Source organism: Danio rerio, chromosome 23 (genome assembly GCF_049306965.1).
Source record: "Danio rerio strain Tuebingen ecotype United States chromosome 23, GRCz12tu, whole genome shotgun sequence".
NCBI lineage: Eukaryota > Metazoa > Chordata > Actinopteri > Cypriniformes > Danionidae > Danio > Danio rerio.
The window spans coordinates 24,241,711-24,267,500 of record NC_133198.1 but is presented as its reverse complement, the minus strand read 5'-3'; the positions used below and the strand labels follow the sequence as shown (position 1 = coordinate 24,267,500).

The following is a 25,790-nucleotide window of genomic DNA, read 5'->3' as shown; positions in this document are numbered from 1 at the left end:
ACACCCACTCCTTTCTGTTCACGGCGCTCCATGCCCATCTGGGAGCATTTTAGGTAAAAATTCTGAGGGGGGTTTCATGACCATTTAAAATAAAAGCACTTGATTAAATATTAAAATAATTAAACATGTGATAGTATGTGTAATATGTCTGGTAATTGTGTAATAAATCATGTTTAAATCAACACTAGATAAATGAATTTTTTTACTAAATAGATTTTTATATTTCATTTAGAGTTCATATTTCAAAAAATATTGTTACATTCATCTTGTTCTTCATAGTGTTACATGTAAAGTAAATAATGTCTCCTAAAATGAAGGTAAATACAGTACATGCTTATAATTATTATAAACTTATTTTTGTCTATATTTATTTAATCTCAGTTAAACTTTGACCCACTGCTATTAATAGTCAGAATCAATGTATTTTCAGGAAATTACAAGAGATAGGAAGACAGAAATAAATTTGAGTAAATTATATTTACATAATAATAGCTAATATTTTATTACAGTTTAATAGTAATAGCAAAAACAGGAAATAATAATTATTGTTTATGATCATTCATTAGAATAACAACAAAAATCAATCATTAATATTATTATTAAACTATTTTAAAGGAATAGTTCACTTAAGTAAATGATGTCAGAATTTTTATTTTTGGCTAAAATTAATTATTAATATATTTTAGTTCACTGTATTCACCTTATTCTCCGCCGACGAGTGGGCGCTGCCATTTGAATCTTTTTGGCTTGAGACTTCCGGTCTCATTCACTTCCATTCATTTTCTGACGTTAAAAACTGCTCATTACGCTGCTTGATGTTGCAATTTGATATTTTCTCATTATATTATTCTACTTGGTCTGTATAGTCATGCAAACATTTATTTGTAGAGCAAGTGGTTTGATCGTTTTCTGCCGTTTATTATTCCTAGTCATTTTCCCATAGGCGACTGAATCGGAAGTTCTAAGACAATCGCGAAAACAGGGCACTTCTCATCTACCCTTCTGTTTAAGCAAGGGCTCTATTTATCTCTAACCTGTATGATTTTGGAGAGCTCATCGAATGAAGTTTTGCAGTCTCCGCTGTATTCCTGTGCCAGCTGCTGAATGTACCGGTTGACACTGGCAGTAGACGTGCCCAGGCCTGCCCCAGCTCCTGTATCATCCTGAGAAACAACAAGAAAACATGAACACCACACCTACAAATTCTTTCGGGTAATTATGTAGAGAAAAGTCATTGATCTGTCTGAAATCCAAACTGACAGACTGACCTGTGGTTTCTCAGGCGCAGCTTCATTCACTTTGGACAGGAGACTCTCCAGCTGTGGCCGGTGACCCATGAGCTGATGGTAAACACGGTCAGCCTTGTCCAGTAAAGTGTTGATGTTGGTCACAGCCTGGACAGAATCAAATCAATAACAAATGTTATAATAAGATGGCCTGAAAGATTCCAATTCAGTATTCATTTTTAGAAATACACTAGAATTGTTTTTATAATGATAAACCTTATTTTGATAGGTGTGTTTTTGTGCTGGTTTAGACCACGTCATGGTAAATAATAGACACTTAAACTGCCAAACAAGTTCCTGTCATCAGTTATTCACTGAATTGTGTATTCAAATGATTCAATCAAAATTGCTGATTCATTTAGAACTGAAACAAAAAAGTCTGAGAGGCATAAATGTTCTTACTCTAGTTATTTGTTAACAGAAAAAAGACAATACTGTGTCTCATTCAGTTAATTTGTATATAATAAGTATCACATTAGAGCAATTTCAGCATTATGGATGTGAAACGCAGTAAAAACATGAACCACAAATTTAAATAGAATGTATGTGTTATCAGTATATTGAAGTGTCTTTTTACATTTTCTGAAACAACCAACCAAAGAGTTAACTTTAAACTATAAATGTTTTATATTTTAAAGGAGGGAAACAAACGTGTTATGGATGTGGCCAAAAAGACATACTATAAACATATTTTAGAGAAATAATTCTGTAAATTAATATGTGCAAGAGAAAAATAACGATTAATCAAAAGGATGAAAGTTGGCTCGCTATAGAACAAAAATTATTTACATTTTATTTAGCATTTTTGCATTTGTGAGAAAAAAGCTTCATCATGAATGTAACATCTCTCTGTTATGAATGTGACATGTGAAATCTGCACATGTGTGATTTTGGTAAATGAAATTAAACTGTTTAAAATTGACATTTTGAAAATGCACATGAAAAACATATGCGCATAACTGAGAAGGATAAACTTTTTATTCAATAAGACAAGTTCCGCTTAAACCACGAGGGAAACACTTTCACTGAAAAAATTCCAGTACATGCATTAAAAAAAAAAGTCATGTGATGATCAAAATGTGTGTTAATGGACAAACCAGCAGGATGAGCATATTGGAAAACATCTGACATGTTGTTTTGGTCATTCTAAAACACTAAAACCTTTAGTATTACGGTTATTACAGCATTAGTGACCTCCAGAATTAAGAGCGTCTGTGCTCTGCCTCTCACGCCTTCAAACGACATCGCGCGTTCACAGCGTGTCAGGATTGCCTTCTGATGTGAAAGTCATTTGATAATTGAAAAAGATTTACACAGCTTCTCCTAACACATTAAATTCCGTTTAACTGTTGATATTTGGCATCAGTTAATCAGGAAATGACGATTTCGTTCTCTTTGACTCAATGGAAAGCTTTATTCGCACATCGTTTATGCGTTATTCCAGTTTTGCGCATAAAGTTTATTCGCATTTTTGGAAGGAAACATAACTAAAGACAGAGACATTTTTGAGTATTTTTACAGTACTGTAAAATACAAGTCTACACAGAAAACTTGGAACAAGTTTTGCAAAATTGGCGAAAACATTTTGAATGGAATTGCTCATGTTAACATTTAGGAAAATAGCACTCTTGCTTGTGCAACTTTATCTTTTAAAAATATACCTTTTTCCTATCTTCTTCATTTTCTATAGGATCCACGGCACAGCAGGGTTTTGCATACAGCATGAAGTCAAAGCGTGCATATTTACAAAAACCACAGGCATTGCACAGGAACGGGTCCTTCTCATCATAGTTAATGGATCTGGAAAAAGCAAAACACGCAATGGTAAACCCATTTTTAGTGTAATTCCTTGGGTAATAAAGAACATCTCAGCACCCAGTCTGTGTGTACCTGCACTTGTGACACTGATAGACATTCTCTCCGCAGTTGCCACAAACTCCTGGATTGGCAGGGACTGAGGCGCTGCAGCGAGGACACTGCAGGGTCTCTGTAGACGCTTGATAGTTCTCATAGAAATCAGAGAACTCAATCATCAGGTTGGAGGCCACAATGGGAAGAGGAAGATCAATCTTCACTTCAGTTTGGCCAGGGGTCAACTGCACTTTCTTTGCTTTGTGCCAGCGAGCAGGCCTATGAAATGTATAAAAAGAATCAAAATTAATGGTTTTCATAAACTATTCGTACTCTCTAACTTCTAAAAGTGTGTTTAAAATTCTCACTTATTCTTCAGCTCTACAATGGCCTGTACAGTCCTGTTATTGTAGTACAGGTTGATTGTGCGGACCATCTTGGTTCTCTTGAGATCACCAATCTTCACGGTCACTTTGCTGATAGTGTGGCTGCCAATCAACTTCACCACTTGCTGAGTGGTGGTGTAACGCGTGTCCACTTTGATAGATGAGAGTTTGATGTTCTAATAGTACAGGGAATAAAGTAGATCAGAATTTACAGCCAGCAGCAACCAAAGCAAGCATTTCAACATCACATGTCATGGACAACACTTACAGAGAAGGGCACTTCAGGGTTGTTGCACACCAAGCAGGGATCACTTTCTAGGTAAAATCCATCAAATTCCACTAGTCTAGACAGGGTGCTGGAAAGAAAGTGTGACAAGATGAAAATTAAGAGATGTTCTTACATCGGTGAAGCAGAATATTTTCATCCAATGATGAGAACACTTACTTGTATATGTTTGAATTAGGGTGATTGGTCAGAATGTGGTTCTGTGCCCTCAAAATTTCTACAGCCTTTTGAGAGTATTCCTTTAACTAGAAAAGTAGGAAGCAAAACATTTGCACATTTCAAATTTTGCAAAGGCTAGCCTACTACAAATGACTGTTTACGGTTAGTCATATTTTCTGTTGTAAAAAATGAAAACTTAAAGCAAAGATAGATTTACTTGAAACACTTGATTAAGGTTACAAGAGATTTCTAATTAAAAAAAATGCAGTTCATTTGAAGAATTCTGAAAAAAATTGAGTTGGACTACCTTCTTTTCTGTCTGAGGAGTTTTAAGAGAAAAGTATCCAAGCAGGTCCACAAACTGAGCTGCTTTACGCCCATAAGCAGGTAATTCCGGCCAAATGGCCCACATCAGGTCGAGCAGCAACTCCTGCTGGGATTTGTTTGAGTTCCTATAAAGGCAAATTTTCTGTTAGATTTAACATGATTGAACTTCTGGATCAAGCTCAAAGGTAGAAAATTGATTTTACGTACCTGTAGATATGCAGTGTGAGGCAGTGAGCTTGCCAGCGCACAGATGAGGAATTGGACTCCAGCAGAAAGCAACGCAGAAACTGGATGAGCGTCTCCTTATCTGCAAATTTATTGAGCTGACTAACCAGAGCCGTGCACAGTTGATCTTCCTGACTGCCAGCTCCATCACCTGCAGGAAACACAAGAGAAATAGAACTGAAAAAAAAAAACCTTATACTGAACACTACAGTGAGTGAATGTGGTATCAATGATCAAAAAAAGCCAAAAGTAGTTGAAAAAACATCAGACCTTCTTTATCCTTTTCCTTGTCCTCTTTCTTGCTCTTTTTGCTTGAGGATTTGCTCTGAGAGGGCTGGGATGTTCCTGAACCTCCACCAGAAGATCCAGAAGAGGCTGCCATGACTTTACTGCCACATAAGGCGCAAGAAAGCAGCTGCAGCAGGACTGGAGAAACACCCTCATCCACCAGGAAACTCACTTGCAGCAGGAAGTACAACACAGCTACACAAAAAGAAAATATGATTATTATGACAAGCAGAGCTGTTTCTTGACTTTCTGGCGCCCTAGGCTAGACTTTAGTGTATTTACTTACTACTTCTACTGTAGGGAAATATCATTGAAAATGTTTTTGGCCACCAGCTACATCTCTATTCCCTAACAGAAGTGTCAAAAAGGCTTTAATTTCCATGAACGTTTTTATTAAAAACCACCCTAGGCATTGTAAATAACATTGTTTAATACTTTAAATAATTGTGAATGTAATAAATAAAAAAAACAATAGGATGTTCTTTATCACCTTATACCATTTTGGGAATTTAAAATGCGTTCATTCGGGATTTCTAAATCTCCTAAAATGTCCAGAATTTGGCTTTTGGTTTCGCTTTCTAAGCTGTCGTTAATTATGCGTTTTTGAATTACATTTTTATTTTTAAGCCTTTTTTATTTCCGCTTGGCTCCACAGCTGACAGCGTGTACACATCTGCAAGACCGAGAAACATTATAGAATTAATTATTTGATCTAAACGACTCAGATAAACTTTTCTATATATTCAGATGGGACGAAATTCTAAAATGGCTGCAAAATATCCATACACCTTTATAAATGGGTAATTAGCTCATTTTCCTTAATTAATCTACACTTTTTATTCTTGAAATTAATATACTTTAAGAGATTTTTATTCAATAGATGTTTTTATTCCTTTATGTCATTTATTTCTCATTTGCTGTATGTATATATTTTTTGATTAGATGATGTTGATTTATTGCGTATTTAATACACATTTAACATGCTTTGGTTATATTGTGCAAAATATCAGCAGCAGATTTTACCTGCCAGTGGGTGCATATGGCTCCTGAATAGAATAAAAGTAAAACAAATAGTAAGTAAATATTGTTAAAAATCACTTTTTTTGGTCGCATGTAGGTAACCATGTGCTGTCGGTAAAAGGTGCGTTTCAATCCAGCTACTGCTGCAAGTGTATTACAAACCTGTGGGAAGCACTGTAGTGGCACAAGTTTGGTCAGTCACTGACAACTGACAACAACTAAAATCAAACAAACAACCTTCGAAAAGCAAATTAGTTTCTGAAAAACAAGTCAAATCTGTTTCCATCTGATAATAAGATGTTTTTCTATGAATCTAATCAATTCATGTGTAAATTAGATCTACTGTTTGAGCTATAAAATGCAATTTCCTATTGATCAAAATGTTTAAGAGTTTAGTAGCTCAAATTGTAGAGCACTGAACTAACTATTCTAAATTGTGGGTTTGATTTGAAGGGAAACAAGAACTGATAAATATAATGCATGTCATTTTGGATAAAAGCCTGCTAAATGTAAATGTATATAATTGTATGAGATCAGTAAAAATACAAGTTATTAACAAAGGAAACTTCCAAATCAAATTGTTCTTTGTGTGAGAAGTGAGAAGTAGCACTTTGCTTAAGCGAGGAATAGACTGGGATTGGTTTGCTGTCAGATAGATTGGTTTTGCTGTCAGGGTGGTTTTATCTGATGTAGACATATCTACATGTCTATCTGGTGTCTGACATAATGTAAAGGTCAGAAAATATGTTCACTCACAGTCATCCTTCATGCAGAACTTCTGCCAGTTGATGGTCCTCTGAGTGGCTATTTCAGCACATGCTTTAAGATGCTCCATCTGTGTAAAATGAAAAAAAAAACAAGAAAACAACCAAAAGGTAAGCACAAATCCAAAGTGGAAAATTAGTCGAAGTCATAGAATGTCACAGAAGACTGCTGAGAGCGCTACTCACCAGACTAATCAGAGTGTCGTACTGCAGAGCAGAGCCAGATGTGGCAGTCACGATTCCGCCCCTCAGGAAGATGCCCTGCTCCTCCAGAAGCTTCTTGATGCCGCGCACATGCGAGTCAAGTGTGTGGAGGTCTCGGAGCTGGCGGTACTTCTCTTTGGAGCCGCAGATGAACAGCAGGAGCTTCCTCACTTGTCGCCTCACAAACGGCGTCTGCTGGATCATCAGATACTGGAAGATGATCGAAGAAGGTTGATTCCTGCTAAATTATTTATTGAAAACTCCTCAGCTGAGGGCAAAAGTAAATAGACTGCATTACCTCTGACAGGAAATAGAACCAGGAGTGATCAAAGATTGGTGGCGGGATGCGAGGGTTGGCATCTGCAATTTTCTTGATCTGGTACGGCAGTCTGAGAACCATCTCGGTGAGGAGCTGAGAGTACGCCTCGAACACATCAGCAGCATGACCCTAAGAAACACACCAGCATTTATTAGGCTATGATATTTGATTCTCAAAAACATTGTTGTCTTAAGTTTTAGGATCTGTACCTTGACATACTGGCGCAGGAAAAAGGGGCTCATGTCAGGGGGTGAGGAGGAAGTGTGGGGTTTTAGTAGTTGACTGGTGGCCGTTGGCTCCTCCTCACCCTGCTGGGTCTTCCAGAATTCCAGCAGGGACTTGAGCACATGCAGACAGTAGTCTATCGCTCCCATGCTGAGCAGAGCAGTAGCTGTTGCGTTGGAGATGAGAGAAGACGACTGGAAAGAAAACAGATCAAGCTGAATTATTTAACGCCCGGTGTGCTATCAAGTAAACCTGCTAGCAGCATGTAAACAATAACATTACAGATTGACTAGATTTACACCTACTAAATCAAAATACAGAGATTAGACCCGTTCACACCAGGACACTTTTTGCTTATACTTTTTGTCAACATTTAATGCCATGTGGCTAAACAACAAAGGGCACCAACCTAATCATGCACACCAACAAGCAAAAAGCGCTATTTTAAAAGAAACGCTTCATGCTTGTTTTGTCGCATCATTTCAAAAACGTCCCCAACAATCAGGGGTGTGTTTCCGAAAACCATTATTGGCCAACTAAAGTCGCAAGTTAAATTGTTACAACTTATACACTTGCAACTACACCTCTAGAGCTGTAGTTAGAACATAGTTCCTGGCTGTGTTCTATTTTCAGTTATCCCCGTATGCCCTATTCATTTAGAAGGTTTCAACATTTAACCCTTAAAGACCTAGAGGTATTTTGTGGGCACCTAATGGGCCTATACTATTATTATTTTTTAAAGCAGTTTTATTTTTATTTTAGCAGTCAGCCTCAAGTGTAATATATCATTTTAAACAGGAGAACCTGAAGTTTCAATCTGTATCATTTAAAGGTCCAGTCTAAAATATTTTTTGGTCCAAAAACATATGAACAGACAGAAAATATTCCAGAATCTTCCAGAAACAATTTTTAAAAAAGTGGCATTTTCTAGTTATTTCAAACAAAACCTTATGAAGTTTGTTTTTCTTTCTTTAGAAATACATGCTATGATGTTTTATACTTCCAAAATAAATTTTGTCTACATCCACAATTCCCTGAGCAAGTTATAGCAATTTATTTCAATGTTATTACAAGGCGTTTTTCTATGGGGGGAAAAAATGCATTTATTTACTGACAATGTATTTGCCCAAAAGTTCTGGGAATGAACTAAACAAAATAATAAAACAGTGAAGCAAATTTGACTTTTTCCAAATAATATATTTTCAGTTACTATAAACAACACCACTTACAATGAACAAATAAAAAAATAAGAAAATAATAAATAATGTGTCAAAGTCCAAATAAACATGGTGCAAATTCTCAGTAAAAAAATAGATATAAATATTTACTATACTATAAATAGTTACATAACTAAACTAGATTCAATATGGAACATCCTTAGGTTTTATGTGCCAGCATGGATATGGTTGTCTGGGGATATGGATTTGGATATGGTTGTCTGCAATGTAGACAAACAGCCCAACCTTCATTTGCGTCTTTTGAAAACAGCAAGAGCAGCAGTTCGTCTTTGCTGTGTCACTGTTTTGTCATGTTTCTGTGCTGCTGTGCATGCAAAAGTACCTAGTATGAGAATTATTTCATGCAAAACTTTTTTTTTTGCGTTTTATTTAGCCGCGCATAAATGTATGCCTATCTCTCATTCCGTGTTGTTCAAAAAGTTCATTGTTGGTCCACAAACAAAAGCGAAACCTATGCTTATTGGCTGTGATATAGCGAGTTTGAACCAATTTGGGCATGGAGGAGGGACAATGCATCAATGTATCATGTCTGGTTTGTCCGGAGACAGTGACGAGCGTTTCTTTGTCAAATCAGCGTTGTCAAATTTTGATGACGTAACCGCACTGATTCCGGAGCCTCTGAAAGTCCGCGAATGTAATGTGATAAAGCGCTGGAAAGCTGAGATTATCTTCTTTATGCCATCTTGAATTGTATGAATCAGATAAGCGGATCAAAAGTTATTAAACATTTAAGAGCAATACTTATTTTTAGCCGCGGGCAGCTGTCTCGGTCTTTAGGGTTAAACTTGGAATAATAAAAAAAAAGGTTTAATTTGCTTTCAAAGTATTTTTACAGTTCAGTTTTAGCGATCTTTACGTTGACAACTGCAGTGTCTTCGCAGTGCACTTTGAAAACATTTATGCCATTTTGAACACAGCTGTGGCTCATGCATCAAATAAAAATAAATATAGTATATAATGTTAATGGTATATAATGGTAAAGTCAGGCATATTGGTTCAACAAGCAAACAAAAGTCTCACGAGCACATTTTTTTAGTCAAACTGACAGTTACCTCAGAAGAAGATTTTGAACCAGACTTGGTGCGAGACATAAAGACGCTGAGGAGCCTCATGATGACCAGATGCACCTCATTTATAGAGCTGCGCTCGTTCTTCTTTGAAACGTCCTAGGAAGCAAGCATGAAACATCAATAACGCTGTTACCAAACAAGAGCAGTGTATTCCAGTGAAGGTCTTGCTTAATGAAGTCTCACCTTCTTGTGCATGCCGAGCTCCGCGATGAGCTGTGCCAGAAGGTCATCCAGTGCTCCCTTATCTTTCTCATCCTCTCCGTCCAGATCTGTGGTCAGCATGAGGATGACCTGCATGTAGGGGATGGCCTGAACTCCCCCTACAGTGTGCAGCTGGGACAGGTGCTGGAGGAGACGCTCCAAGAGCATTAAACGTACCATGTGCAGCCTGAAACAGACAGAGAAAAAGGCAGATAGTTATTATACCATTACTATACTGTATATAGAGAGTCGTAATGCTTTTACTCTAGTTTAAAATAGGAGATATTAAATATACAAGCATATATGCTGACCTGTTACTGGTGTGGATGTCCCCCTCTGTCTCTCCTTCTCCCTCTGATCCTTCTCCTTCATGCTGGGCTGTGGTGGTGCTGATGGCTCCTGTGCTGGAGCTTACGCTGCCTGGGCCTGCAGGATGACCTTCAACAGTCGTGTCCCCATAAGCACTGCTACGCCCCGAAACTGAAACACAAGTTAAAATCAAGTAAAGAAATGATTTGATGTTATTCAAAGCAAAAGTAAGCAAAGACAAATGGCAAACTTTCCAGAAAGATCCACTGTAGCTTTTTTAAACATCTTCAACAACAGATTACGCAATAGATAGATGTGTGACCACCAAATATGATGTAGATTTATTTCTTTCGAACATGAACAGTCTGAAGAGCTGCTTTATATTAAATACTGAAGCTGTTAATTCAACTGAAAAGGACATTGATAATTGAAAGCTGCTTACTTTAAAACAATCTATAGAGTTAAGTGTAAAAAATATGTAAATTTTTTATAACTATTTAAATTTTATAAATATTCTACTATAATCAGATGCCTTCTCATCTGCAGTGTAATCATTGCAATATCAAAACGACAATCAGAAACAGCAAATCCAAATCATCATAGAAGCAAACATTTACCGTAAGAATGACAAAGTTAACCTGAACTTATTTCTAATTTAATGTAGCCTTATAAATAAAACACACCATCTAATAAGCAAGGCGTAGAAAAATTATTATTATAATGCGATTATTCAAACACTCTGATAATAAAAATGGATGATTAATATTATGTTAATGGAAGAAAAGCATGCAATACACTTCACATATTCAAATAAACTGCACTTCTGGCAGCATGGATGATGTCAGAACGCTTGCTAAAAAACGACTTGCTATCACAAAACAAAGAACGTCTACTTGTGTATATCAGGGCTTTAACAATCAAATCAATCTTACCATTGTGTTCTCCTGCAACTGAGTCAATGGCACTGCCTCCACTCTCAGAGCCCACACTGCCCCCATGCTCGGCAGGAGAGGTGCGCAGCGTGGAGCCGTCGGTGGCCGCTGTGCTCCCCTCATCATCCGAGGCTGGGGCTGAAAGCATAACCAGAGCTGTTACAGGAAAAAAACAGCAGGCTTTGCTAAGGGGGGTTTCTAAAGGTGCACACAAACATGTATATATAGCTGTATGCTTGATAACAATGACATGAAGAGAAGACAGAAGGAATGGTGTGCGGGCATGCAGTAAGCATTAAGGCTAAACTAGGCTAAAACTATTGGCCACACTTTATTTTGATGGTCCGTTTGTTAAATTTAAGTTACATTGCATCTACAGTTGAATTTAGAATTATTAGCCCCCCCCCCCGAATTATTAGCGCCCCTTTTTTTGTTTACCAAATTCAGTTCAATGGAGAGAAGATTTTTTTCAGCACATTTCTAAACATAATAGTTTTAATAACTCATCTCTAATAACTGATTTATTTTATCTTAGCCATGATGAAACTAAATAATATTTTGCTAGATATTTTTTCAAGACACTTCTATACAGCTTAAAAGGATATTTAAAAGGCTTAACTAGGTTAACTAGGCAGGTTACAGTAATTAGGCAAGTTATTGTATAATGATGATTTGTTCTGTAGACTATCGAAAAAAATATATAGCTTAGAGGGGCTAATCATTTTGACCTTAAAATGGTGTTTTAAAAATTAAAAACAGTTTTTATTCTAGACGAAATAAAACAAATAAGACTTTCTCCAGAAGAAAAAATATTATCAGACATACTGTGAACATTTCTTTGCTCTGTTAAACATCATTTAGGAAATATATAAAAAAAAATAAATAAATCAAAGGGGGGCAAATAATTCTGACTTCAACTGTACATGCCAACTAATTCTCATTAGATAGTACGTAGACTGTTAGGTTGGGGTTGGTGTAAGTTGACATGTTCTTGTTTCTAAAGTTTCTTTCTTATAGTCAGTTAAATGTCTGTTAATGGAGCAGTATCAACAGATATTTAGCAGACAGCCTACTAATAATCAAATGGACCATCAAAATGTGTTACCAAACTATTGGTCAAAAAAGGATTTTGTTAACTGAAATAAACTTTTAGGATTCACAAATAATAAGTATAACTAATTTAAACTAACTGAAAAACTAACTGAAGTAAAATAATAATTAGTTTTGTCATTTTCAGAGTTAAAAAGCACTCATTCTTTGGAAAATCTGACCTGCAAATGTTTAGAGAAACACCTGTAAATGTGTTTTTAAAGCCAAACAGAAATAAATTATTTCTTAACTTGCCAAAAAAATGCAAACTAGGCATGTTCAACCATGTACATCAGCTTTAATATGAAGAAGATTGTCTGAATGTTCATATTTCTTTACTTTTGCCAAGCAGCATTGTGTGGTTTTGCGTACAGTGTTTGTTCAAACTACCATTTTATTTGTAATCACATGTGTTAACGTAAGCTGTGCAAACACTAAACTGAACTCTGGTCGACACCAGACGTGCTCTGTTAATTCTGAAAAATTACAATTACTAAAACTAAAATATAAAAACACAAAATAAAAAAACTGAACTAAAACTAACCAAACCATTTATGAAACAAACTAAAAATAAACTAGGTAACACTTAAGAATAATTATCCATTAGTTAAATGTAAGTTAATAAGGTATTTACTAACATTAAGTATGAATCATCTTGTAAAGCATCAATTAGTCATAGTTCAACATTAACTAATGCATTATTAAAATCAAAAGTTGTTCTTGTTAATATTAGCTAATGAACAGAGTTAAAAATGAACAATATTTAACTTAAATAACAATAGGGTTAACAGTAGATGAATAAATATTGTAAGGAATGTTTTACCAATTTTTTTGTTCATGTTAGTAAATACATTAACCAATGGACCATTATTTTAAAGTGTTATCCAAAACTGAAATTTACACCAAATGTAAAAACAGTATCAAAATAAAAACAAGCTAAAAAATGCTAAAGTCCCTTGGTAAGCATGACGGTGGAGAGATGGGTGCAGTTACCTGATGCAGTGGTGTCTGAAAGGGTTCCAGCATCCAGCGACGAGGAGCTGGGTGCTTGACCAGACAGACCCAGACTCTGAAGACCCAAAGCACTGCTGCTGCTTCCTGCAGATCCATACAGCAGACACTCAACATTAGACAGCTGAATGACATTTAGACCACACTAAAACATTATTTCTCTCAGAGAGTACAAAAAGGTGGAATCAGTGACCTTGCTGGTCTTGCTGCAAACTGAGAGCTATAGCCAGCTCCACCATGGTCTCGTCATCAGCATCAGGAGGGATGTCCAGCATAGGTGGGAAGCCCTCTGCTCCTGCCAGCAGAGCTTCTAGTGGAGAAGGGTTCCCATTGTTCACATTCTCTGCCGTCTCCAGGACCATAGATTCCGACTGCAGATCAAACAGAGAGAGAAGGAATTATATAACAACCGCCTTCTTTAGTTTTTTTTGAAAGCATGCAATTTATTGTTCTACATTTAAATACTGGTGTGTCTATTTTTTCCAATTTGACTGATGTTGTTTTACCCAACAGTGATTTACAGGGTTATCACTTTAATCTAAATGTCAAATTCCCTAAATTTTACCCAACTTTCACTGACAAAAAGCTACATTTTCATGATCTATAATGAACAGAAATACAGGTAACTCTCGTGTTGAGAACTTTGTAGACAAAAAATAGCCACAGACTGACGTTTTAAAGGGGTGGTCCACTTTGATATCACATTTTAAACTTTAGTTGATGTGTAATGTAGCTGTGTGAACATAGACAGCATCTCTGAATGTAAGGTGCTTAAAGTTCAATGCAAAGGAAGACATTGGCTTTTACAGAGTTAGCTTAGTAAAGCCTACAGCAAAGAAAGTTTGGGGACTACAAGACAATACATCCAGGCTAGTGAGATCACAATGGTTTCCAGTTACAGGCATTTACCACGCGCATACACCTTGTGCATCAAAGGGCCCTGGCCAGAGGCGCTGTAATGTAGCAGAAAAAGCTAAAATGCCATCGAACCGCTGCTATTTCCACAGAGCTTGTTGTGTTTCTGTAAATGAGATTCCAAAGACAGAATTGCTTACGGTTTAATTTTAATTATGTTCCTGAGAATTATAAAAAAAAGATACAGCTAGCATTTGACAAAGGACAGCTTCCAGAATCTCTGCCAGTTCAGTGCTGCATTCAGCTAAAAGCATAATCCAACCATAATAGCAGAAGGTGTGGATTGTGAGCCACAACCTGTAAATATTTTTATTTGTTAAAATTGATCTATTACATGCATAGTTTCTAGTGTTTAAGGTATGTTGTAGCAAAGACGTAAACAAGGATGTAAACAACAGGAAATGCTGTTTGGCACCACTAACAATTTGGCTACAAATTCATATTTATCATTCAAACCTCTGTAAACAGCCATAATCTCTATGCATCCGCTTTCCCTGCGTTCTACATGTCAAAAAACACTCGCAAAAAATATTGAATGTTTCATATTACTTACACATGCTTATTCTGAATATATGTGAAAGACACTTGTCAGACTTTATTTTAGAGATCAGGCATGAGGTTCAGCTGTGTCCTCTGTATCCTTTTCTGTCTGATTTAAGATTTTAGCTCCAACTTGCTTCAACACACCTGCAAGGATGTTTTTAGACTGCCTAGTAAGAGCTTGATTATCTAGCCCAGATGTGTCTGATTGGGGTCGGAACTAAACTTGCAGGACACCGGCCCTCCAGGAACACCTCTGTTAAATATACAACCAAGCCTTAAAAATACACTCTGGACCACCTCTTTAAGGTACAGCATTGATGGTTGATAAATGGGAAACAAAAACAAAAAAACACTCAAAATTAGGTTAACTATAACTTGAGACAAAACATGTGAAACAAAAATTTTGATAAATAGAGAGTAAAATTAAAAATGACAAAGAAAAATCCCTGACATTGCATGATATGCAAGAAAAGATTAAATTTCCTGACTTTTAATGTTTGGAACAGACATTTTAAAACTCCATAATTTTCCAGAAATACCATGACTAGTGTTAATCCTGGGTTTACTGGGTTTATTTTGATGTATTTAACTAAATATATTAAAAATACACATGCCTTGTGTATCAATTATTGTATTAATATGGAAAAAATTATGACCATGTCTCACTTAAAAACTAAAAAAATACATATGTTAAAACATTTAAAACTAATAGTAAAAAAATAAACAGTAATAGTTTAATAGTAAACAAATAAATAATTTACATAATTTAATAGTAAATAAAGAAGTTTACTTAACAACTTTGATAAAAATAATAATAAAATAATAATCAATAATAATACACATTTCTTCATTGACATTACAGCATATACACATTGGAGTTTTCAAATCCAGGTGTCCAACAGTTGGACTCGTAGTGGCTGCGAAACTCACCACCATCTCAAAGTCCCCATGGTCCACCTCATTTTGCTCTTGACTCTCCTGTCTGCCACCTTCTCCTCCAGTCATGTTGGACGGCTGCATTTTGTCATCGGCATCATCATCGTCGTCGTCATCTTTATCTCCTGAGATACAAAGCCCAGTAGGCATTTTTAGGTTTAAACCATTAGGAGGTGTAAACACAATTTAGGTCCCAATGCTGAAATGAGAATCTCATACCCATGGGTGTGTTGGAGCGAGGCGGCGATGGTAAGGTCACATGTCTGCGCTTATTCCTGGGTCTAAGTACTCTAATCAGAGCCTGTTTGCAAGCAAAGCTCACAGAGGTGTCCTGTAGATCAGAAAGAAGTTAGATTAAAATGACGATAAACTCAAAGGATGTGCTTCTATTTAATAAAAAAATACATACAGGGCAGAGCAGCATTTGCATGTAGATTTTGGAGGCCACGTTGATGTAATCCAGCTCACAGGTGCAGTAGCCATGAATTATATCAACCAGTGCGTTTACTGTGGCTTCAATGTGAGTTAGACCTAGGAGACCGACAAAAATAACAAAAAAAAAAAAAAAAAAAAAAGCAGATAAGCTCCAAAGATGACTAAAATCAGTGTTTCAACTAGGCCTGTCACCATAATCAATATATTGACTTATCGCACAGGTCATGGACATGACCTAAATTACTTTTGGTGATGCAATATATATTGCCCATACATAAAAAACAATTCTAGCAACATTTAGAAAATTGTGTGAGCTCTCTATCTCTGTTGGAGGTGTCTGTCAGTATGGTTAAACTAAACACTACAGTATTTACTATAAATTACTATAGCATATTTTTATGTGAATTTCTGAAAATTGAAAGTAGATCTGGATATCGCAGCCTCTGTAACTTTTTTACCTTGAACTTTTTTGTTAACTATTATTATTATTTATTTAGGATATGCGTTTCCACATTCTGATTCCAATGCTTAATTATTGAATTGTTCAAATGACTATAATTAAATGAAATTTTCTTAAGAATAAAATATGATGTGTTCTTTGGAAGAATGTACTTGCATAGTGATATTACACTGTCATTCTGGCAGTATATAATGAGTGGCATAAAATGGTTTTAAAATGAAAGTAATATCGTTTAATCGCAATATATTTTGGTGTAATATATCATACACCAAATAAATAAATAAAAATAAAAAATAGACATCGTGACAGGCCTAGTTTCAACTAGCATTATAATAGGTGCAAATAATTTCTGATTCTTAAATTATTTGAACCTACGTAAATGTCCCATCTGATTTATGGAAAGAATACAGAACATACAGCTACTCAGTTTTACTAATATAGGAATTTGGTAGATGAATGCAAAAGGAATTATATTTCCATAACAGTATAGAAGACTAATATTATATATATATATATATATAACTATAATTTATTGCTCTAAATCTCCCAATATTCTGTCTTTAGATAGACGGCATTAACATGCTTAGTTTTTTAATGAAAAAGCTCTGTAATTTTTTTGCAGTAGGCCTCAAAAGCTGATTGATTAAATAAATAAACAAATCATATTTAATGAATATACTTTAGCATACCGATATTGTTGAATAGATTTGAACAAAGTTGTCTTTATTTGATCATTTACAGTCATTCATGTATAAATATTGAAGCAGACTTTATGGGGTTAAGATGTAAACACTTAAAGGCCCTGTGAAGTGCTTTGAAATGTGCATTTTTATTCGATGTTTGATATAATCTCAACCAAAACACAAAAAGAAGGTGGGACAGTTAGCCACTCCCCTTTTTTATAAAACAGCCAATAGCGTTTTGCTTTATCATCATTCTGCCAGTGAGAGTGGTTGAGCTCAAGCGCAACAAAAGTGAAGCATCTTAAAGGGTACGGGGAATGTCAGGTACTAGAGAGGGTTTGATTAGTCATGATTTGGTGAGAAACTGAAGTATGGCTGATGTGAAAAAAACAAAAACTTTGATCCATTTAGGCGGCGGAAGTGACTACAAGCCTTATGTCTTAATATTAATTTTATAACTTCAAAACGCAAATTTTTTCACTGTTTTGAAGCTCACTAGAATATAGATAAAAACTAACAGTACTGATCCTAACATCTGAAAAACTATTTTAATTTCATGGGGCCTTCAAGCTTCTCTCAGTGTTTCCTTTCCATAAATCACAGAGATCAACAGTTGTTGATGTAAAAAATAGTAAAGATTATTAAATAAGAATTTAAATATGTGCAAATTGTCACTGCAAACATCACAAATGATGCTGAACATTTTGATAAAAGAGGATGTAAAATTCAAAGTAAAAAATAAATATTTACTCTAAAATAGCACCACCCCGACCCCAAAAGTGTAAACATAGGGGAAACACCAAAAATCTAATCAAAATCCCAGTGTGATCACGTACCTGGCAAACAGGCGGGAGCCAAAAAGGCGTTCTTCGGTTTGAGGGCATGAAGCTTCCAGAAGTTAGTGACCAGCTGCATGATGAAGCTACAGCTCTCAGTATCTGCTTGTTTCAGTCCATCATCACCCACATCTAGAAAGAGAAAAGACATCTGTATTCATATCATATCATGTATTCATATGTATTCAAATCACATAAACAGATCAGAAAATAAACAAGCAGTTCGGTAAGTGTACCAGTGTCTGACTGAGGAAGTCTGGACTCAGTAAAGTGCACGAGGTTATTGGGTCTCATAATGGCGATGGAGCGGGCCGTGATCACCAGCCTCTGGAACACATCAGGATCCAGCTCCTTCCCTTCTTTACTGCAGGCGTTTAGACTCTGCACTGCATTGCTCAGCAGAGACTGATCCTGAACAGATTTTAGATTTCAGATTTTAACAGCAGTTAGGCATTTACACCACATGCACTCTGGACAAATAGATCACAAGCAGATGAAGACAGACATTCCAATTGATATCTGTTTTTTTAATGGGTCTTTTTACACTTTAAACCACTTTACTAATATCTTTGATGAGACGGTCAATGAGAAACCGCATGTATGAGACTTTTCATCTTAGTAATATCACAAAATTTTATATTTCTGCAATCCTCTTCTTATTTTTCACACTCCGCAAACTAAAGGTTGTAGAGATGTGGTTAAGCATATTTCACCTAAGCATCAAGGACAAGGACAGCCATTCCAGAGTGGAAGCAAAGGTTTAGATTTTGATTAAAGATTACCAAAATGTTGTTGTTGTTTTTTTTCAGTGGATTAACTTGCAAGGATTAATTGGTTACCTTAAGAATACATTACCGAAGTGCACTAGCAAAATAAACATTGTAAATTTTGACTTCAAGAGAACACTGCACTTTTTATGCAACGACACATCCTATAGTTTCTAAGAAACCGGTCAGTAGGCAGAAAGGCAAGCTGTTCCAAAGCATTCGAATTGTAGGAAATTTGTGATTTCATTCTGTATCTCGGTCACGACACCAAGTTGTAGGATATTTCCTACAATTTGGTGCTATGACCCGAATACAGAGTGGAATCAAAAGCAGAATTCTTTGAGAAAGTGTTTGCTGTTCTGCAGTCAAACAGCATCTTCAAAGTAGTCTACAAGAGTCTGGATGAGTCTACAAGAGTCTACTTTGAGCAGAGTCTTGTAGACTTCTATGAAGGTGCTGTTTGACTGCAGAACAACCAACCAACCAACCAAATAAAGAATTCAGCTTGAAAGAATCTCCTGGTTTTAGTTCTGAAATTTATTACAGAAGGCATGAGTATTATATACTATGTACAATGTAATAATATGCATTTTCGACAAGTTCTGTAAGTGGTCAAAAGTGGACAAGTTCAAAAAATTTCAGACACCCTATTGTTTTTTAAAGTGGACCAACTTTGATGAAAATGCATCCTAATATCATATGTAAATGATCTTAAATAGGCTTAAATATAAAGTTCTGAGGTCTGATTTATTAAATTTCTATAGAAACCTTCCTAAAAGTGATTGTATACCAGTATAAATTATAATGTTTAATAATGATTATTGTGCATACAATGACTTAAAGTGGTTCAAGTAAGTCAATATTTAAGAAAAATATATTTTTAAAAACTACACACATTCTCCCGTCAAGTTTATTTTTATAGATTACAACTTTTGCGTCGGAAGTGGATAAATATTTCATTTATAAATGCACCATGCACACAAAACAGGGGCAGTAATGAGCGTACACCACATTTATAAATGAGAGCCTAGATCAGCAGAGATTATGTGTACCTTGTGATTGTGGTAGGCTGTGCGGCTGGTATGCAGGCTGGCCAGAAGGCCTTTGGTCTGCTGCTGTACTCCAGCAGGAGTGGGGATGGACAGAAGGAGAGTGGCCAACTCTAGAGCCGCAACTTTATTTTTCTCCTACAAATTTAAGGAAAAGAAAAAAGTCACCCAAAATTTCACTCATGGAAATGAAATGTTTTTTATCATTTAAAAGTTGAACTAAAAGACTTTGTTTAGCTTATAGAAACATTATAGTGGGACTATAAAGTACTATAAAGTGAAATACGTTAAACACACAACCAAATGACTGAAACATCAAATAAAACAGAAAATATACAAATGAAAGCAAATTCAAAATAATGTAAAACTACATGCAGACAGTGGTGCAAAGTAACAATTTCTATTTATTTAGATTTTAATGCCTTATCAGCAGCATTGGCTATATTCATGGCAAAAACATTACACTAATAAATCTACATTATATAATCATAAAATTAAATCAGTTACTTAAAAAAAGTCATATACAATCTTTTAGTTTGATTAAAGATAAATATTGTAAAAGTGCTCCAAAAGGCACATTTTCAAACATTTCCCTTAAAATATTTCCCGAATAAAAACATTCTGTAACATACTTTAAAAATACACATTTTATTAAAATGTTTTATCGTCAAAATATTCTTCCACAGGTCACAAATTGGTTTTTCTACTACCTTTCAAAAATATGCGTGTGTAAGTCTTGAGTGTCCAATTCTGCATCTTGTATATACTACCTGGTCATGTCTATTTTCAAAACGGTAATTATTTATTTAATTTACAAATGGATTCACTTCATACAATTTGTTATTCCTACACTCATCCCTTTCTATTTGCCATTTCTCATTAATATACAGATTTAAAACAGGTTTAATATCAGACACATGAATTTTACATTCTGTTATCTCCAACGGTAAGGCTTCCTCAGCTTCTTTATCTGCATGTTATTTTCCAATGAATTCCATTAGGTGTAAAGTAACAAATTACAAATCCTAAAATTACTGTAATTCAGTAGCTTTTCTCAGGCTTTGTACTTTACCAAGTTGTGTTAAAAATGTGTACTTTAGTACTAATGCTATATTGATACTTTTACTCCACTATTTCCTTCAACTTGCAATCACTACTTTATTTTTTACTTGATATATATATATATATATATATATATATATATATATATATATATATATATATATATATATATATATATATATATATATATATATATATATTTTAATATTTGATTAGCTAAGTAGAATAATCCGCCCTGTGATTCCCATCCAATCAAATCATGCATAGAAAAATATCATCATACAGGACAACCTCTGAAAAATGCAGAAAACAAGTACAGTTTTGACAGACACTGATGAGACAGTTTAGATGATGATGAAGATTAATATGTTGATTGTATGACGACTGAAATCAACGAATGGCCTTAAACACTTACTAAATTGCCTACAGACTGTTACGTGTTCACATTAACCTGTACAAAGAGCATGTAACTGCATTAACCTTTCACATCCTAATAGTCATTACTTTCAGGCACTCAAAGTTAGAGTCATTCTACTTTTACTCTACTTACACTATATTTGGGCAAGTAATGGTACTTTTGAGTATGATTTTTCAGTACTCTTTCCATCACTGCACACAGGTAAATAATAGGCTAATATCAATTGACAATAAGTCAAGTTACCACAAACCCAAAACTTCAATACAGTATATATCAAGACCTAGATAGGGATTTTTCAATTTATTGCACATCATTTTAAACAAATAATCAGAAGAATTAATAATTCCTATCTGTAAAATCATCAAGCTTTTCTAATCTGTTTATGTATTTTAAAGGGTCATGAAACATCAAACACATTTTTTTGAGATGTTGACAGTCATATATGTGTCCCAAACTGATAGAAACACTATTAGAACACATATATTTCACACAAAAAAGTGAAAATTGGTTGTTTTTGCATTATTTGAAGCAAATTCATTCTTCCAGTTTGAAAAGAAATTTTGAAGTTGCATCACGAAAAAAAGAAAGAGACTTAATTCGAACCAATCAGCGCACACTATTGTGAATGAGGTGCAACTTCAGACCGGTTACCAGTTATAATGTTCAGACGGCAGAAAGAAGCAACGTTGTGTTGCCAACCATAATTAAAACAAGTGGAAGAAGAAGAATCGTTTAGAGACATGGGTCATCAGTGTTGCGTTTATAAATGTGCCGCAATGAAGGTTTTGTTTTCATTTCCCCTCTATGAGAGGGCAGTGTGTGGACTCGCATGTGGATTACAGTGGTCTGCTAACACGCGACAAAAATAAGTTTGTGAAGAAGCATTTTTTTTTTTTTTTTTTTTACCAGAGAGCTTTTCACTTCGGGAAATTGTAATATCGGGATTTGCAGCACATATTCTTTAAAAAAAAAAGACACGGTTCTAGTTTGTGTTGATTGTCCTGTCTCTACAGATTTGATAAATGTGTGACCAGTGTTCTTTGTTTATGTTTATTCAGATGGCAAAGTTAGTATTTTAAAAGGTTTTTAAAAACTCACCTTGGTCAAAATGATTTAGTTACCAAGTTAACAGTACGTTAATATAACCACAATATTATGGACTGAAAGATCCGCTGTAAATGCTGCTCTCCGAATGTAAACACCTCATACAAACTATTACCGTCGTGTAGGATTTTTGCTGCATTTTGTGAAAGGCTAGTCTATACACACACGGCTGTCTGACACTATTCTCTACAATCTACCGAAAGCATCTAAGTTATTTAGAAATACAGAGGGTTTCTTCTCTCATACAGCGTGTGGTATCAAAAATTACATTAAAACAACACTCTTTCAGCAGTTCCTCGCATCCAATATCTTGTTTGTCACGGTGGGCATGCAAGAAATGTTCCGGAATGAAAGTGTTAAACTGCAGCTAAATTCGACAAATTAAGAATGAAACACCCGAAATTATGTGAAACTCCAGAGGAAACGTGGATAGTATGATGACGCGATGACAATAATTGAATTATGCGCTATAACATGTAAAACAGGATCATGAAAGGAACATTCAAAAAGCAACTCATGTAAACACTAATCATATTTTTGGCTTATTCACATTAAGGCAAATAATTCAAACCCTGATGTCCCTGTAAACGTTGTCACTGTCTTTTTCCTCTGCGTCTGTGTTTGTGCTGCCTCTGTGAAAAACAGCACGTGCACATACTGAAACTCTCCTTTTCATACAAACCCTTCCCTCTGTCACCATTCGACACTCTCACCTAAACAAAGATGGACTCACCCACTTTCCTGACTTTTTTCAAACTAGAGGTGTGAAAACACCCTGCTAAGATAGGGGGGTTTCATGGCCCTTTAACTTCTAGTGATGCAGTGGTGCTTTTGATTCTTACCTTTTCATTAAGGGAGCCCACAGCAAAGCAGCTCTCTAAAGCTTCCAGTGAGCTGACCACCAGCCTAAAGATCACACCACAATTAGATAAAGCAAGCAATGCAAAACATCAAAACACTACAGCAGTCAGCAGAACATTGTCCAACTCTACACCATTCTCAAAGCATCATCAAACCATACCACATAACCAAACATTAGCACCTAATCATTACTAAAGCCTTTAGAATTGTCCAGCTTGATCTACACCAGAACAAGCTCAGTTTGACTGCTGTCTGTGGCATATATACACACAAACACACACACACGCACACTCTCAGACACACACAAACACACACAAGCAAACCACCATGCACACAAGCAGAGAAAGGACGGTTACTAACCGGTCCAAGGCTGATAAGGACTCAGTTTCACAACTTTTTTATATTGTTTTAGGGAGCAAAGAAAAAGAAAAATGTGTGAGGATCACAGAAACGAAATGCGCCAAAATGATTTGTATGTCAAACACAGGAAATGTAAGCATGCGAGCACAAGGTCATTATGATGGCAGCCATGCACTGAAAACACGTCACACGTCACACTCCCCCCTCCTCTCTCTGATCCTCATTATAGTTACATTAACTGACATCAATTACGGCCACTCTTTGAGACAACAATACAGATTAAATCCAGTGACTTAAGTGAAATGAAGATAAAGAGTTTTTTAAATACTAAATCAGATTAAGCACACACATTTTAGGAGACCGGTATACCTCTCCAAAACAGTGCCGCTGGTTGTGATGGGACTGGTGACATCACTCTCTCCAGTGCCGTTGCCCTGGTTGAGGTTTGGGCTGCACACGTTGTTGACTGCAGCTGATGGGAAATCCTCCGGAGGCTCGTCTGGCCAGCCGAACTGCTCTTTGGTTTTGCCATAAATCTTAATGGAGTCCAGCATGGTGACACCTGCTGGGTCGACTGAGGCACCAACTACAAAATAACAGTTTAAAATAAGCATTATTATTGGTCATCAGTACAAACGCTGAGGGTCTAAATTCTTGGAAATTAGGTGTAATACCCGATTACATTTTTTTACTAAATAAAGTCTAATTAAATGAAATTAGTAAAAAATACATGTGAAATGGATCATATTTACGGAATTAATTAATTAATTAAATACTATATTATAGTTATAGATTTATCTGTAATATGTTTATGTCAATATAGAAATATGATATCTATCTATCTATCTATCTATCTATCTATCTATCTATCTATCTATCTATCTATCTATCTATCTATCTATCTATCTATCTATCTATCTATCTATCTATCTATCTATCTATCTATCTATCTATCAATAAATAATAATATGTTAATAAATATATAATATATAAATATTAAATGTTTAAAACTGTCGCAACTGATTAAATTTATAACAAATTATTTATGTGTATTTATTTATTTAACACATGTATTTATGTGTTTAAACTCAAATGCGTATGTACTCAAATGCACGCACACGCACACGCACACGCACACACACACGCACACGCACACGCACACGCACACGCACACGCACACGCACACGCACACGCACACGCACACACACACACACACACACACACACACACACACACACACACACACACACACACACACACACACACACACCCAGTGGTTATACATATGCATTTGTTTATAAATTATAATAAAAAATGTTAGAAAACCTATGAAATGCAAAACTGCAAAATTTACTGTCCAAATATTATGACAATAACATAGTCAGAGTACAAAAAATGCATAGTAGTTTAAGTTCATAGTAGCTTCCTGTTATAATGTTAGATTTTTATCATTCACTTTATCATCATTTAATTTTAATGATTTTTTTTTATTTATCCAACTCAACTTTCAATATCTTAACAATAATAGTTTTTAGGCAGATAAGGTTGTAGTTTAAGGTGCCTATGTTAAAGTTTACCTATTTGTTTAACTACCTTGTAATATTACTTAAACATATGCACTTACTATATAGTTAGGGTTAAGACGAGAGTTAGGCCAAGGGTTAGTTGCATGTGATTATGCATTATTAACTGTAATTACTATAGCAAGTACATGGGACATGTGTAACGAACAACTGAAATTAAAAGGTAACAAAGATAAAGTGCCATCAAAAATGTCTGTTGAGCTCTTACTGAAAATGGAGAGCTTCTTGTCTGCTTGAAGGGCTTCCTCTCGAGTGAATGGAAAGTCAAACCAGCGGGATCGTGTCAGATTCAACTGCATGGTGCGTCCAAAGATCTCGATGTAGGACGGGGCTCGTTCTATGGCCTGAGTGCCCACCTGCACCCTCATTCCAGTCATTACCATTGAATTATTATTGTTCACCACTTCAACAGTGAATCCTCCAGGCTGAAAACAAAATAATGGATTAAATAAATAAATAAATATAGTGGAAAAAGTAGCTTAAATGCACAAACTGATGATCGTTTGTGCATTTAGAATTATTGATGCACTGATCAATTTAGGGAGGGTGGTATTATTTATAAGAAAATGGTATCTAAGAAGAACTTAT

At 35.5% G+C, this 25,790-nt stretch overlaps 1 protein-coding gene across 50 annotated transcripts in view; it reads right to left on the bottom strand.

Moving 5' to 3' along the window:
• Positions 1-25,790, bottom strand: part of ubr4 (ubiquitin protein ligase E3 component n-recognin 4) — a 99,381-nt gene that overhangs the window by 21,089 nt on the left and 52,502 nt on the right. For 17 of the 50 annotated variants that reach the window (XM_073938848.1, XM_073938854.1, XM_073938850.1 and 14 more), the window contains 30 exons: positions 25,411-25,627; positions 23,989-24,205; positions 23,620-23,652; positions 23,241-23,304; positions 19,818-19,952; positions 18,235-18,409; positions 17,999-18,130; positions 15,994-16,115; positions 15,804-15,915; positions 15,579-15,709; positions 13,384-13,561; positions 13,173-13,277; positions 11,091-11,246; positions 10,161-10,329; positions 9,832-10,036; positions 9,631-9,744; positions 7,325-7,534; positions 7,095-7,244; positions 6,779-7,006; positions 6,585-6,663; positions 4,791-5,003; positions 4,503-4,671; positions 4,276-4,420; positions 3,969-4,054; positions 3,792-3,879; positions 3,506-3,699; positions 3,177-3,416; positions 2,948-3,086; positions 1,269-1,394; positions 1,035-1,163 (listed from right to left, as the gene is read on the bottom strand). In XM_073938848.1, the coding sequence (XP_073794949.1) occupies positions 1,035-1,163; positions 1,269-1,394; positions 2,948-3,086; positions 3,177-3,416; positions 3,506-3,699; positions 3,792-3,879; positions 3,969-4,054; positions 4,276-4,420; positions 4,503-4,671; positions 4,791-5,003; positions 6,585-6,663; positions 6,779-7,006; positions 7,095-7,244; positions 7,325-7,534; positions 9,631-9,744; positions 9,832-10,036; positions 10,161-10,329; positions 11,091-11,246; positions 13,173-13,277; positions 13,384-13,561; positions 15,579-15,709; positions 15,804-15,915; positions 15,994-16,115; positions 17,999-18,130; positions 18,235-18,409; positions 19,818-19,952; positions 23,241-23,304; positions 23,620-23,652; positions 23,989-24,205; positions 25,411-25,627 (4,461 nt within the window). The remainder of the gene's footprint in view (positions 1-1,034; positions 1,164-1,268; positions 1,395-2,947; positions 3,087-3,176; positions 3,417-3,505; positions 3,700-3,791; positions 3,880-3,968; positions 4,055-4,275; positions 4,421-4,502; positions 4,672-4,790; positions 5,004-6,584; positions 6,664-6,778; positions 7,007-7,094; positions 7,245-7,324; positions 7,535-9,630; positions 9,745-9,831; positions 10,037-10,160; positions 10,330-11,090; positions 11,247-13,172; positions 13,278-13,383; positions 13,562-15,578; positions 15,710-15,803; positions 15,916-15,993; positions 16,116-17,998; positions 18,131-18,234; positions 18,410-19,817; positions 19,953-23,240; positions 23,305-23,619; positions 23,653-23,988; positions 24,206-25,410; positions 25,628-25,790) is intronic. The other 33 variants (XM_073938864.1, XM_073938874.1, XM_073938876.1 and 30 more) reach the window with 12 other exon arrangements.